Source organism: Haliotis asinina, chromosome 7 (genome assembly GCF_037392515.1).
Source record: "Haliotis asinina isolate JCU_RB_2024 chromosome 7, JCU_Hal_asi_v2, whole genome shotgun sequence".
Classification (NCBI taxonomy): domain Eukaryota; kingdom Metazoa; phylum Mollusca; class Gastropoda; order Lepetellida; family Haliotidae; genus Haliotis; species Haliotis asinina.
Genome location: NC_090286.1, coordinates 39,500,673 through 39,516,272, shown reverse-complemented (window position 1 = coordinate 39,516,272; position 15,600 = coordinate 39,500,673). Strand labels below are relative to the sequence as shown.

Genomic DNA, 15,600 nt, shown 5'->3' with positions numbered 1-15,600 from the left:
TTAAGTCTGGATTCTGGTTTTCTATTGATCTGAGAAATAGGGGTGGGTTCATCTATACCTTCCCATTTGATCCCATCATCTTCTGGATAGGTGGAAAGTCTGTCAGAATTTTTTTTCAGATGGAAATTTAGCAGATCTTATCGCTATCCTCATTGTTACCACGGTTTTCAACATTAACCAAGGCTTGTTTTTTTTCTTAAAATACATAGACAGAGGTAAGTACAATCCACCTCTCAATGGTACATAGTTTGCTTTATCCAAATAAACCATGTTGATCTTATCAACAACCCAACCAGACCCCCTCTTAGTGTAATGTTCTAGTGTTTCTTGAATTTTCCCAAATGATCTGTCTATAGAAGAGTTGGTACTGTATGGTTGCCTTGTAACTTCTTGATTACATCTGAATTAAACATTGGTGTATTCAGTTGCTTCATTCGCCTGTTGTTTCTCTAGTGCCATTTTTGAGTTGACATTTTATACCTCTTATTTTTTATTAATCTTTCAGTTCTCGATTTACTTTATCAAATACCAATTGTTTCATATCTTCAACATCAATGTTTCTTTGAACTTCCATCTTCCAACCTCTCAGATATTTCCCTACAGCATACTCAGTAGTTGTGAATTGTAATTCTATAGGTTTTTGTTCCATTAGTAATTCAATGAGTTTAGATTTCCTCATACGAGAAAACCCTCACATTCCACGTTAACGAGCTTGCTTTGTAAGCTCTTTCACAGTAGGTGGTTTTTGATACTTTAAACTTAACAAATCTACTAACTCAGGTTTCCTCATGCTAGAATAACCACTGCATTCCACATTTTTTTTTCAATTCATTCACTGTAAACATATTGCACAGCGATTGCACTATATGTGAAACAATTTTTTAAATGTTTGATTGTGTAATGTAAAACTATACCCAGTAAATTAAGCTCAGTGCCGGCTTGTCGAGTACAGTTCAGCTGTAGATTGTGTGTTTGTAACATGGAAATTCACATTCAGACTTTTATGTTTTAATTAGTATACAATAACAACCCCCATAGACGATTTTGTTTGATGTTGGTTCTTAGGGGTAGGTGCATTTTATCGTCTGTACAATTTAAAAAGGGTTGTGTCTTAATGATTTGGGAGAGATACTTTGTGTGATTAACTTTCAGAACATTAATATTGTGAAACTCATTGACTGTTTTCCAGAAGGAACAGGTTGTGCAACTGTACATGAGACGCAAATATGGCATCTGAGGCCCCAAACAAGTAAGTAAACTGGATATTGTATCAGCCGTATTCCAGGATGTATGTGTGCCCGATTGTTCATTCTTATGGTGATGTTACCTTGTGGTTAAAGCGTTCACTCGTCACGCCAAAGGGCTGTGTTCGGTTCCACACATGTGTACAATGTGTGATGGCCATTTCTGGTGTCCCCTGATATTGCTGAAATATTGCTAAAACTAAACTCACCCACTCCTTCTTATTAACTGTAACTAAGAAAAAAAAGAAAACATGTTGACAAAACTCGACAAACACATCGTATCCAAACATAGTTATTTTTGTCATTTAAGACAGAATCCAGAGATCAGAACACTCCTCACTCCTGCCATAAACTGAAGGATGAAAAACCCATCTCAAATGTTTCTAATTATGCTTTTACCTGAAACAATATTTTACTGTTTTGCACAGTTTCCACTGAAATGATGATTGTTTTTTTATTAAGGATTTTGTGAACACGACTAGAAAAAGAAACTATAGAATATTGGTGGCGCCTAAGTACAACATAATAATTTTTATACTATCTCTACAATGATAATAAAATGATATTCCTGCATGGTTACTGTAAGGTGTACATGATTTCTTAAGCATTGTGGCATGCTGTCATTTTAAGATGTATTTTCCTGAAGTACTATGTTTATAAGAAATCTGTAATAAAAAAAATATTAATTATATTTCCAGCACTGATGGTCCCCCCTGTCCTATGGCCGTACCTTTCTCTGAAGCCCACTTCGCAGGTAACTAAAATGTATTTGCTTCAGCTTTACATCTGTACAATCTCACAGACATGTGTTAAAGGTATATGACGTTATGATACCCACATGTGTTGACATCGCTATGTCTTGTATGCTGCAGGAATATCTACCGTGGAACTGGCTCTTGTTGTCGTTGGTGCAGTGATCGCCGTAGCTAACGTCATCATGTGTCTGGAAACCAGCTGGTTTATATTCCAACACTCCAGAAGTCAGAAGACAAAGGCTCTGTCCATCTGGATGACCGGCGTCCATCCAGTAAGTAGCAAGATGCGTTGTGTGTCAGATTCTGAGATGTTTGTTCTTTAAGCTGTTATAAGATCGTGATCTGTAAATGATCCAGCCAGGGACAGTAGCCTCCCACGACAGTGCCGTTTGCTGAGTCTGTTTCAAACCGGGAATTTGCACGCACCCACTGGAGTTTTTTGTTTGTGATGGGACATTATTCGTTTTTTGACATTTGGCATTTTTGGAATACCGTAGCAGCATAATTAATTCCCGACGACCTTGCTATTTATAAGATCTTTCAATATTTGGAAGATTATCAAGTATTTTATTATAAAAATCGATATCAATCTTCTGAACATTCTTAATGACAGCCACTGTCGTATTATTTACACCTGTCCAAAATATCCATAAATTTGCCTCACTGCGGCAACGCTGTTTGATGGGGACCAGTGCTGACCCACTGGAGTTTATAGATAGATAGTTTATTTATATATAAGACCATTCGACCTACAGTACAAAATAGTGCATAATATAGATACGTTATCCGATATGTATGCAATATGGGTCAAAGAGGCAAATTTTACTAGCAGTATTTCGGAGAATACACTTGTTATACATGTAGTTACATCACAAGGTTGTTAGTTATGTTACATATCTGAGGACATTGGATGGACTGGTGACTGAAGTGACTGGTTGTAAGCTTCACAGTGCTTACATAATGCAACACTAACACTGACATTTCTCTGATGCTTTCTGGTGCTTATAGTGACTTTGCATTGTTTGTTGTTTACCTAACAGCATCGCTGTTAATAATGTTGCAATGTTTCCTAAACGATTATAAAGCTAGGACTCCATAACTATCATGGCTTATCTCTACAATGGCGTCTTACAAAAGTGCTCAGAAAATAATGCAGACAGTTTCCAAATCCAAATGTCATCTTTGCTCAGACAGTGAAAAACGAGTTAGAATTGATCTTCAGTAACCCTTACTTCTCTGACGCAACTAAAGGGATCTGACATGTCATCGTATCCCAATTGCGTAGATTGATCTTCATGCTGCTGAACATTGGATTTGTCTGGTCCAGACTCAATTAGTTACACACCGGCGTCATATATCTGGAATATTGCTGAATGTGATATGTTAAACAACAAAACAACAAACCATTTTTGCTCATATTTCAACAGTTTCTGCATGCATCATTATGAAATCTTATGTTGTAAATATATAAAAAAATGTGTTATGCAAAATAAGGCCAGATAACATTATACTTCTGTTACCATGCTTTATCATGTTAATCTAATATTTGTATAAATTCCCATAGATTCAGATCTGTACTCCCTGTTGACAAGTGTTTATCTTCAACAAACATCATTTCATTCTGCGGGTGAATTAGTCAGGTATAAATTTCGTTGCGAGGACATTAGCATTTTGTGTGGTTATAATGACAACATGTACAAAATGGCACCATTATGCTGATTCTGACTTTGAACACATTTGGTACTCAAAGCAAATATTAGAGTGAAGGCCTTGGCAATGTTTACGTCTTTACCTTTCTCTCATTCAAGAGAACCTTATTATGTTTTTGTGTATTACCTGCAATTGCAATCAACAGGTGTTTGCAGTGGCTGCCCTGGTAGCAGTGTGCGTACCGCGGTCTACCGTGCTAGTGGACTTGATGGCGGCCACGTGAGTTACACATGGGGCTTACCAAGGTCTTTGTGTATAATGTAGTGCGCTATATTTACTTTGCCTATACAAGCTATTGATATATCTTGTTTACGGTACGAATTCCGTCTGGGTAACAAAGACGGGAGCTTTTACAGCGTTTATCTATACTTGCGTGGTTACTTATGTATGAGACTGTGAGGTAGCCTAGTGATGAAAGTGTTGGCTAGTCCCTCCGAAGGCTCGGGTTCGATTCCACACATGGTTACAGTGTGAAAAGTCCCTTTCTGGTGTCCCCGCTGTGGTGCTGATCCCATATTGCTGGAAATGGTGTAAAACCAAACTGAAATCAGTCACTTATTTTTAGGCAGGATGTTTGGTTGTGGTGCTGGTTATCGTTTCGTATAACTGCAATAATGAACCGATGTATATGCACACGTGCATGCGAGTGTATGGGTCCGCTGAGATTCGATGCGAAAGTATAAAAAAGACTGAGTGAATCGCCCAGTTTTAGGTCCTGCTAAAACCGAGAGCCAGACAAGATAACAACATGCACAGTCTTTCAGCGTCTGGTTTTGTTGTTGTTGTTGTTGTTTTTCTTTGCCATGACGAAATCGGCGATCGAATTACCGACCTTTCCTAGTTAAAACGTTTACAGACATTCGTTGAGTCGTTTTTAATTAAATAGGTGAAATTCATGGTTCGGTTTAATACAGCTTTTGTACATTCCCACCAGATCCATCATAATCCTTGATTTTGTCTAGTTTGCGGCAATGGAAACCTTTGGCACAGATACTACGGAATCGATGTTTCAATGATCTCCGAAGAAGTGGGAACGTGAGGCCACCCTTCAATTATTATTTTCAAAGTACACATCACGTCATAAGGTTCCAGCATCAATGTCACACTGCGTCTGACTTCAAAATTTGTCACGGAATAGGGGAAAAGTCGAACTGTGTCATCGTTACTGTCTTCGACCACAGGTCATTTTTTATTACACTTACCAGGTCCTTTTTTGCTGTTGCTTATGATATTCTACACATTGTTGCGCTGTGGTGCAGTCAACTACAGGTGACCTTCTAACATTCTGATCAATCACAAAGAAGGATTGTGCAATGTCATGATACAAAAGTACATTCTGTACGGCCTTACCATAAGCAAACAAACTGGTTTAGGACATGTTTAGCACTTAATAAACATTTGTATGACACGCATGTATGTTATTTCACAAATCGAAGACGATTTTCAGGAGATCGTTAATAAAACCCACTGTGGGAAATTTGCACTGATCGGAACACTGATAACACTTTTTGAACTCGAACAAACGTTTATTTGGGTAGGATTGTGTACATAGGTACAATCAACAACATATCGAATTCAGGTTCCCTGTGTAAGAGCAGGGGAGGTTTACATAACCATATTTGGGTCAGTAAAGCATGACTCAGGTGTCACTAGAACTGGTCATGACAAGGACGGGGAAAGTACGTGACATACACTCTTCACTGACACAGTTTAATAGGCCCGTATCTGTTCACAAGAGTATTGTCAGTCCCAGCACCATTGCAACACACACGTGAATGTAGGCTGTGTTTGTCTGTTGTATTAAAGGCGCACTCCCTTGACTGGCAACCTAATCTAATCCAGGTTCGTCATAGGGGTCATGTAAGACTGAATGAGTGTGACTTGCTTAATGCCTCAACATATTTGACGCCATTCATACAGACCATTCTGATGATTTGTACAAGAGATATTTTAATGGTCCCAAACAGTACAGATTCAGCATTTCAAACCTAGTGAGTGAGTGAATCAAGTTTATCGCCGTTTTAGAAATATCCCAGCAATATCACTGCGGGGGACACGAGACATGGGCGTCAAACATTGAAACCACATGGGGAATCGAGTCTGGTGCGAGCGCTTTACCCACTAGGCTACCCCCACGGACCCCAATTCAAGTGCATGATACAAAACATATTAAGATAAATTTCTAAGATATACCTACTAAATATCACTTGCAGCCCTTGTATGTGGTCTCTAATGAACAAAAGGCTTAATATTTTAACACATGTTAATGCATGTAAAAATTCATTTCAATACTCTGCAGATTAAATTGAGGGTCGGCTATTTCTAATCTTGTCTGTAATAAATTAATTGTTATAGTGCGCGAACAACGATTTCTGGTCTGTATGAGAGAAAGTGGTTATGTAAAGGCAATAAGACAGTCCCATTGGTTCTTGAATCGGCACTAAAGTAATTTAATATGGGGAATGAATTTGAATAGCCAGTGTTCACTTTATTATATACTATATACTATATACTATATACTATATACTATATACTATATGAAAGTCTTCTGTGTCACTATAACCCCACGAGAAACCTACCTTATTCAAAATATTACGTCTGATTCCATCTGTAATTACCCACATATGGAATACTTAGTAAACTATATAAACAAACAGCAAAAAATCCCAACTTTATTAACATACACAATACATAACTTGAAATTTACCTCATTGATAATCAGTTCAGGACATGTCATATGGTGTTCGTCACCCTTGCTTAACATCTGCATATATTTAAGTGATAAAACTACGAGGTCTCAAAGTTTGGGAGGATAATACAAGCAATAGTGTATTTACACCGTTCGGAATATCGATTCGGCTTTGACATTGCAAAATGTGTTTATTTGTTTTTGGTTTGTACTATTTTGGCTTTTGTGCACAGCTGATGTCGGTGCAATTTTGGTCCTCCACATAATCCCATCTTTGTATCAGTGGTAATCTTAATGAGTTTGTTGGATTTCGATTAGTCTGTTTCTCTACTGTAACCGTCTCTTTCCCATGTACACATTCTGGTTTTATGAATTTTCAGATGACTAAAGGAACTTCATGTTGTAACTCTCTTTGCATAGTTGTCTTTATTTTACCTGACCACAAATGCTTAGGAATGTGTTTGGGTTCTATGTCATTGCGACAGCTGATACCTTTTCAGGCACAATACTATCCTATATTAATTTTCTACAATGTGTCTTCAACGCCAGCTACCTGGCCTTCTGCGTGTGGAACTTCATTCCAATGCTGTTTCACTATCGGGGAGGAGAGCAAGCCCTGATCAACCACATGTCAGGGGAGACAATCAACCTGCGCAGCCCACCAGTAGCCTGCTGCTGCTTCTGCTGCCCTAAGATAGCAGTAAACAAGTAAGCAGGAATATGGCCATTAAGTCACTTCAGGGCATTTTCAGAAGAAGTTGCAAACCCGGTTATACTTGCTTGAATAATATATGTACATGTAACTGATGCGGTGATAATCAATGATGAAGTGAGTGAGGGAGACGAAGCAATACATACAATGTCTGAAAATGAACCTCACATTTTATGCCCGTGTTAGGAGCAGTACTTAGACATTTAATGAAACTACATGACACTTTAGCCAAGTACCTGTCCCATAATCTTGTTATCCAGAAAACTGGATTTAACTTCTTCAAAAACCTGACCATAATGATGTTCATATATTTGTTAAATGTCCCGTAATTCCTATGTATGTGACACTAAACGTCTTCATCCAATGTTTTCTTTGTTTCTAATAATGACATTACATTCTTTCAGAAAGAACCTTCTGAGACTTAAGTTGACTGTTTTACAATTTGCCGTAATCAGACCGATATTGGTACTTGTTACTGCTGCATTGTGGGCGGATAACAAATATATTCGGGGAGCTGTAAGTACATATCAAACCCTATTCGTTCAGTGCTAGAAAATAGGTATCATACCCACCATGTTGCACTGTCACAAAATGCATCACCAGAACCATAATCTTTATGAAATGAAGTAATCGAAATCGCCATCTTTCTATGTTTGGATGTACATTTCATAAATTTGCTAATTCAAAATATATCTCATTGCAACAGAACAAACACCCATTCGTCAGCTGTTAATTCAGAAGAGTAATTTGGAAGATACGTTTGCTTTTTTCTGATAGATGCTTGTGCTTATCCTTGTCGTCTCAAGCGATACAATTCACTGTGCACCACCAACTACTGATTGTTACTAGGTACATCAGCCTCCTGCTAGTGAGTGTAATCAAAATGTCAAACACAACCTGCATCATACTGGAACACTATTCAAAACAACGTTCAACATCCTCTCACTGTTTCAGATGCTGCCCACTCAGCCCTTCTTGTACACAAATCTTTTGAATGGCGCGTCCACCCTTACAGCTGTGTACGGTTCGATCCTCCTATTTGAAGCAACTAGGAAACAGTTGCAGGCTTTCCACGTTATCCCAAAGTTCATCAGCTTACAAGTAGTGCTTGTTATCAGCGACCTCCAGACCTTAGTCTTTGATCTTCTGGCCGGCAACCATCTTCCCCCTTGTACAGACACCCTGCCTTCTAATGCACGAGGCGATAGTGAGTATCACACCATTTAAGGAATCTCCATCCAACAACAAAGCTCTTCTCTGTTTAACAACACGGTTTCCTGTACATTCATCTACTGTAAATGTCATATCTGACCCAAAACAGCCTTTCTTCGTGTTCATATATTGTCTCCTGCTGCCAAAGGTGACGGTTATTGTTGTATTGGTTCATGTAGGGAAAGTATTTTATCATGCATCGTTGTTTAGGAAAACTGATTCTTTCCACTGATTTTTACTGCATGTACGCCATGTAAGTGTCGCATTTGGCCCACAATAACCTTTCCCCTTGTGCTACCAATACTGTCGTCTTCTGCTCGAGGTGATGGTAAGTGCCATATCTACTGAAAAAGTAGTCCAGCAACAGCCCTCCTCCTTGTACACTGATGGTGTCTTCATCTGCAAGACGTGATGGTAAGAGCCATATCTACTTAGGAAAGTAGTCCAACAACACTCCTCCTTGTACACCGATGGTGTCTTCATCTGCAAGACGTGATGGTAAGAGCCATATATACTTAGGAAAGTAGTCCCACAACAGCCCTCCTGCTTGACCACCGATGGTGTCTTCATTTGCAAGACGTGATGGTAAGAGCCATATATACTGAGGAAAGTAGTCCAGCAACAGCCCTCCTCCTTGTACACCGATGGTGTCTTCATCTGCAAGACGTGATGGTAAGAGCCATATCTACTTAGGAAAGTAGTCCAGCAACACTCCTCCTTGTACACCGATGGTGTCTTCATCTGCAAGACGTGATGGTAAGAGCCATATATACTTAGGAAAGTAGTCCCACAACAGCCCTCCTGCTTGACCACCGATGGTGTCTTCATTTGCAAGACGTGATGGTAAGAGCCATATATACTGAGGAAAGTAGTCCAGCAACAGCCCTCCTCCTTGTACACCGATGGTGTCTTCATCTGCAAGACGTGATGGTAAGAGCCATCTCTACTTAGGAAAGTAGTCCAGCAACAGCCCTCCTCGTTATTCGAATGCTGTCTCCTCAACAACAGGTAAGTGCTCCTTCTGCCATGGTCCAACTACCTTCCCACTGTATTTCAGTACCGCATTCACGATGAAGCAGAGATGGTATAGCTATGCTTACAAAAGTGGTATCCAGGAAAGACTGCATGTCCTCATATACTGTGATAGCTGAAAATATTTTGTTCAAAATGGCATTTAACTCAAATTTCACCATAGCACATCGTCATGTGTCATATATGGTATTATAGGAAATACAGACCGAGCACTCTGATAACTCGATATCACGGTTGTCTCAATACAACATCTCGGTCCTGGCAAAATCCTTCGTAATTTATCATTATTAAAGTACCCTTAACTCGATTTGACTGTACTTTATACCCTGCAATACTGACACTTTGGCAGAAGTTAAAACAACACCAGACAATAATGCTATATCAAGTATCATTATCACTTTGCATTTTGAATAGTAATACTTTCGAATCAACATGAAATGCCTGAAGGCACTCAACGTATTAAAAACAGTTTTAAACTCAAAGTAGGGAGGAGATAAGAAGACCCTTCTCTAACAATATAGAGCACTGATTCGTTCTAAACTTTACTGCAGCTCCATTACATATAGTGGAGCTTCTAAAAGCAATGTAAACCCGTTAGATCCAGGTCATCACAAAGGCTTACGCTTTGCCTTGGAATCCTCACAACATCACCAATTCAACCATCCTTGAAACTACGTTACCGCAAATTATCTCAACAGTATATGTCTGAATGACGTTCTGCTGAATGCATTCTTGCGTATCGCTGTATTTTAATCGTCTTTATAAATGTCATATAAACATCCACTCTATTTGAAATTATTGAAATGAACAATGATTTTGTTGCTTTGATTTTTGATGTACGGAGAGGAACAGGCAGGTGTACGAGAAGCCCGTAAAAAGTCATTAAAGTCATTGATTCAATTACCTGTACTGTGCCGTATCTACCCTTTCTCGTACAACAGTTTATAGATGATAACACCAGTACTGAAATTTGAATCATAGCAATATCACTATTGTTTTGTTCGTAATAATGAAAGGTAAAAGGCGAACACTGACAGGAAAGAAATGTTACACAGTTGTTTTCAATTGCAGTTTGGAACCACTTGATTATCATCGTGGAGATGTTCCTGCTTGCGTTGCTTTCCCGGCATGCATATCGCAGGGCAGAGGGATCACATACGATCACAGATATATACTTAGAAGACAAAACCAATGCACCGAAGAACGGGAAAACTGACACCAGTGCCGGAAAATTGGAGGACTGATGGAACCACACCTTTGGGCGAGGGCTGATGGAACCACGCCTTTGGGCACATCCTCTCTCCTTACGTGCCAACAGGAATCCTGCGTTCATCCTCGGCTTATCTGCTCTCTGTACAAAAGTGGAACCTTAAATCATTTGGCTACAATTTTTACCAGAACAAGGCACTGGTCAAATGGAATTCCCTCCCTGATGAATAACGCTTGAAAACTTAAAGCAGCATCTCCAAACCTTTCTCTTAAAACATTCTATATCAGTGGACTTCAGTAACGCCTTACTGATTGTTAGCGCTATAAGCATACCTGGTGTGGAGTAAATAGAGACATTATTATTGCTGTGATTAGGAGATAGGGGCGTGTTTCACAAAACGTCTATTGTTAATCACTGTAGATTAGACTTGCAACATCATTGTTGGCTTTGTGAAACTAGTCCACGCCTCATAATAACTGGATAATCATCATGTTGTCTATGAAACCGTTTCATATGAAAGTGACGGTCACCACTCCGTTAACATAACTATTGATACTCTTGATTGTCAGGATAGACTGTTAATGTTATACACATAGTTAAAAGGTGCAGCTTTTTTTCACTTTTTCGGTAGTTTAAAGCGATTATGTAACTGTATGCTGTATGTGCAGTTGTTTTCAAAGAATACTGGATACATGTAAAGTTTCTGAGGTTTAGTGATACCTATACAGTGGAAGCTGTCAAAACCGGCACTCATCGGGACTGAATAATCCGGTTTAGATAATATGTCGGATTGTGGAGCTGATGATAAATGCACATGGCACAGACGGGATTGAGATTTTGTGCCGGTGTTGATAACTTTCCCGATTGGACAGATGCCGGTTTTGACAGCTTCCACTGTACACTACTACTCGAACTGATACGTGCATTTTAAAATGAGAATGCCTCTCAAGGGTATTGCTCCTCTCGAACATCAAACAATGTTTCAGAGTATCATTGTTCCATCATTTCGAGTTCTGAGGGTGTACGAGCCAAACCTTTCATTGTTGTTGTGGACATATTATTAAAAATGTGGCTTTAATTTGAGTTATGTGCACATGCGACAGTGGCATAAACATTCCCTGAGATTAACTGCAATTGTATGATACTGTGAAATAATCACGCCACTGTAAATATGAATCACCCAAATCGAGGTCTTTCAAATAAGTGTAATCTGTACATAAATGACACATTACCAACTCGCATCCTCCAGAGAGACGCCCATTTTACTGTGAGGATACTCACTATGCCTATGCGAACCAATATGAACAGGTTGTGTGTTTTCGGAATCCTTTCAAACTAAATTTTAGCAGAGCTCACAAGTCGACTGACCACTAATCCTGCTAGGTGACGCCATGTGTGAAAAAAAACACAGCACAGGCTAAGTACAACAGAGAGCATAGCGTTGAATGAGACGTGTTTAATGTGTTTGGCGTGGTGGCTTTTCAGTGTGAATAATTTCATAACTGTTAAATATTGTAGTTGTACCAAGACCCCCCAAAATAGCTCACGTTTTGGAACCACTCGTGTGCTTTTCTTTCATTTGACGAGAATGCCAAACATATTTTGAAACACTATCACTATGTCTTGTCTAACATGGCTTTTTATTGTTTAGCGTAGCTGCATACAGCAATATTCTAACCAGATGATGGATGCATGTGAATCTGGACACGCCAGATCTTAAACAATGATTCACGCCAGATCTTAAACAATGATTCATGCATGCATGCATCCATCCATCCATCCATCCATCCATCAATGCATACATACATACATACATACATACATACATACATACATACATACATACATACATACATACATACATACATACATACATAATGGTAATACATAATTGGTAACTACGCTCCTCTTACTTCACACACACATGCATACATACATGCATGCTTGCGTGCGTGCGTGCGTACGTATGTGCGGCCCTTAAACCCCGACAGGACTTAAGGGCCAGAGACTGTGTGGAGATCAATGAAACAGAAATAACACTGATTCTATTTTTCACTGCTGTCTTTCATTTAGTGATATTATCTGAACTTAAAACATTTTTTAGATATTATTATGATACATGTGTATATACGTTTGTTCCATGCATGTGTTATGAGCATTCGATCACAGGTCGGATCATGCTCTTGCATAAATAACAAACTTTTAACAAATCTTTTCATTCAGAAATAAAACTGTTTAAAAAAGCTTTTGGTTTTCAGAGTTGTTCACAATAACAGCAGTCAAAGGTCTCTAGCTACTAAACTGACTTTCCACTTATCGGTTTTTTCGTATGTCAAACTGGATCCAGCAGTGACTGCTGACGGCCTAGAAACAAACACGAGTTAATGGGCAGCCATTGTAGGAAGTGAAGTACCTCATTGCAAACACATTTTAGCAATGATAATCTCTTTCTGTGGATAGTTCGTACGAATGACAACTAACCCTCCTCCACTCCAAGCACATAATGTATTGTATTATACACTCGCATGCATGATGTATTCTGCTCAAATTAGTTATGTGTTATCTGATGTCAGACATACATGTCATCACTTTCTTGTATGTGATGTTTAGAATGATTTACCAAAGAGAACAGAAATGTAGATATGTGGCAGAGGGCGATATACAGTTCACCGTTTGGGCTCAGGGAACATACAGAGACTTCGAGGGTACATTAACCCATGCACCCCTCGTGATTAGTGAACAACTAATCTATAGGTTTATTTTATCATACTGATTTTCACGTGAAAATATCTTACGTTAGCGAGATCATGAGCACTACTGGCGCTCATTGAGTACTCAAAATATGGTCGTTCTTTTTATATTCTATAAAGTATATTTATAACTGATGATGGGTATCTTAGATATCTGCTTAACTTTGATATGAAATACTGGACTTGGGGGCACATCTTAACAACTTTTAAGGCTCGTAGGGGTCAAGGGGATGCCAAGGCATTTCTTGCCCCAAGTTTCCCCGCACCAGTTTGTTTTTATAGACATAATGAAATTCAACAAATTTCTCCAATTTAGTCATTTCCATAAACAAGCTATAAATGATGTGCTTGGCAGTTAATATTCAGACTGAACGATGGTCTGTAGTAGTGAACGGGATCAGGTGATCCTCCAAGTTATGTCATGTCAACTTATCATGAAGAATCCTGTGTTATATAGTTCCACAATGAAAAACGTAAATATATTTTTGTGATAGCTTATTTTATGTTATCCACATATTAACCAAATATATTAAGCTGAAAGTAATTACCATGTACGCATGGTTTGAACCTATCCAAACATACCAACCAAAGACTGTCAGTTCATAGAACTATTTAGAGCATATAGTTCTACAATTGATCCTATAATTATAGATATATTGTACAGAGCACATATCTATTACCAATTTAGCGTCGGACAGGTAGATCTACAGGTAACCTACCTGTACATGGAAAGAACAGCCTGATGTATCGTATACATGTACACGATGCACGTCAAAATGTATATGATGCCATTTTGCAAACTTTCAGTGTGGCCGAGGAATTCTGGAGACATTGTGCCAGGTTTTGGCTTCAGTTACTCAGTTTGATAGCTTATATTTTATGAGCGGTTCAGTTACTCAGATAACGTGACGGTCTCTGCTGATACTTGGCAACTACATAATCTTGGCTTCTATTGTGGCAACTCGTGTTATACCGGGACAAGCCAAATAGCGCCAGTTCTAAAGTGGCGAGTGGTGACGAATGCTGTTTTGATTCACTGTTTAATATCTTACATTTTATGGGCGGTTCAGTTGGTCAAATACAATCGACGTAGATCTCTGGCAGTGACTTACGTCGCCTGAGCGTTGGCCGTGTGGTATATTTTACGAGTGATTCATTTGCTGAGATCCAGATTTAAGGTTATAGGTATAAATAGTCCGTTTGGGTTCAAATGAAAACGACATATGATCAAATAAGCCGAAATTTGGATAAGTGCATATAACATGAATAAGACACATGGTACTGAAACCTCTGTACCCAACAGGATCTGAAATCTGACGTTTTGTGATCGATCGCGGATTGTTTAAAGGTCACATGCAACCAAAAAATCAAGCATAATTAAAACCCATTTTTCACTTATTCATGACATATAATATACATTGCTGCTTTTAAAAAAACAAATAAACAAAATTATAAGCGTACAGTCGCGATTCAAAAGTGCAACATTTTGTACTTGGGCTTACTTGCCCCGAAACGAAGCCCTCGGGAGACCGAACCCAGTCATAGCGGGTGGATATGCACTCAAGTGTAACGACGGCTTCCGATTGGCTGTTTCATTTGCTGATATGCTGAGGGTTCATTATGTGTACAGAAAGATGATCTGTTTGATGGGCATGTTAGAAGTATAGCCAGTCACCAGAAAGTAAGATTCTTTATGGATAACAACTTCTTTTTGTGTACTTGGTGCGTCGTTTCAGTATGGATTCATATACTGTTGTCAAAGAAAATCATATACACTAAAAGAAGTCGTTATCCATGAAGAATGTATATAGAGATGTTGGGTTTGGAAAATACATGTTCTCTGAATTTTCGTTCGATCCAATCAAAAATTATCTCAGCAGAGATGGTGAACTGGAAACTGTCGTTCGTCCACGTACAAAGCAGGACTTGAAGCTGACAAGAGTTTGCACCAGTTTCCGTCAGATCCAGTCATCCGAAAAAATGAATGTAGTTTGTTTGCAACCCAGACATAAAAACATGTCATGTGTATCACACGTGCCTAGTTACATAATGTGGCTGACACGGGACTCGGGTGCACGAGTCATAAATCATCTTATTTTCTTTATGTCGTATAGTCTGATAGGTGTTAAGTTCAAATTGCATGTGGTCAATGATTGAAGCTGTGTATTGCATGTTGTCTTTAGCAGACGGGCAGGCAGACATATAGGCGTGAATAATCCAGACACTGAGCTTTCTCTGTGACAGAGACTGCTTACCACAATCAACAAGTTTTTTTACGTAACGAGT

At 38.9% G+C, this 15,600-nt stretch overlaps 1 protein-coding gene across 1 annotated transcript; it reads left to right on the top strand.

The window, feature by feature from the left end:
• The first annotated feature begins 1,226 nt into the window (after positions 1-1,226).
• Positions 1,227-10,598, top strand: LOC137291991 (organic solute transporter subunit alpha-like). Its single transcript, XM_067823543.1, has 8 exons — positions 1,227-1,249; positions 1,943-1,998; positions 2,117-2,271; positions 3,855-3,928; positions 6,948-7,106; positions 7,515-7,626; positions 8,065-8,317; positions 10,426-10,598. Exons 1-8 carry the CDS (start codon positions 1,227-1,229, stop codon positions 10,596-10,598), a joined length of 1,005 nt encoding a protein of 334 aa, XP_067679644.1.
• Positions 10,599-15,600: the final 5,002 nt, after the last annotated feature.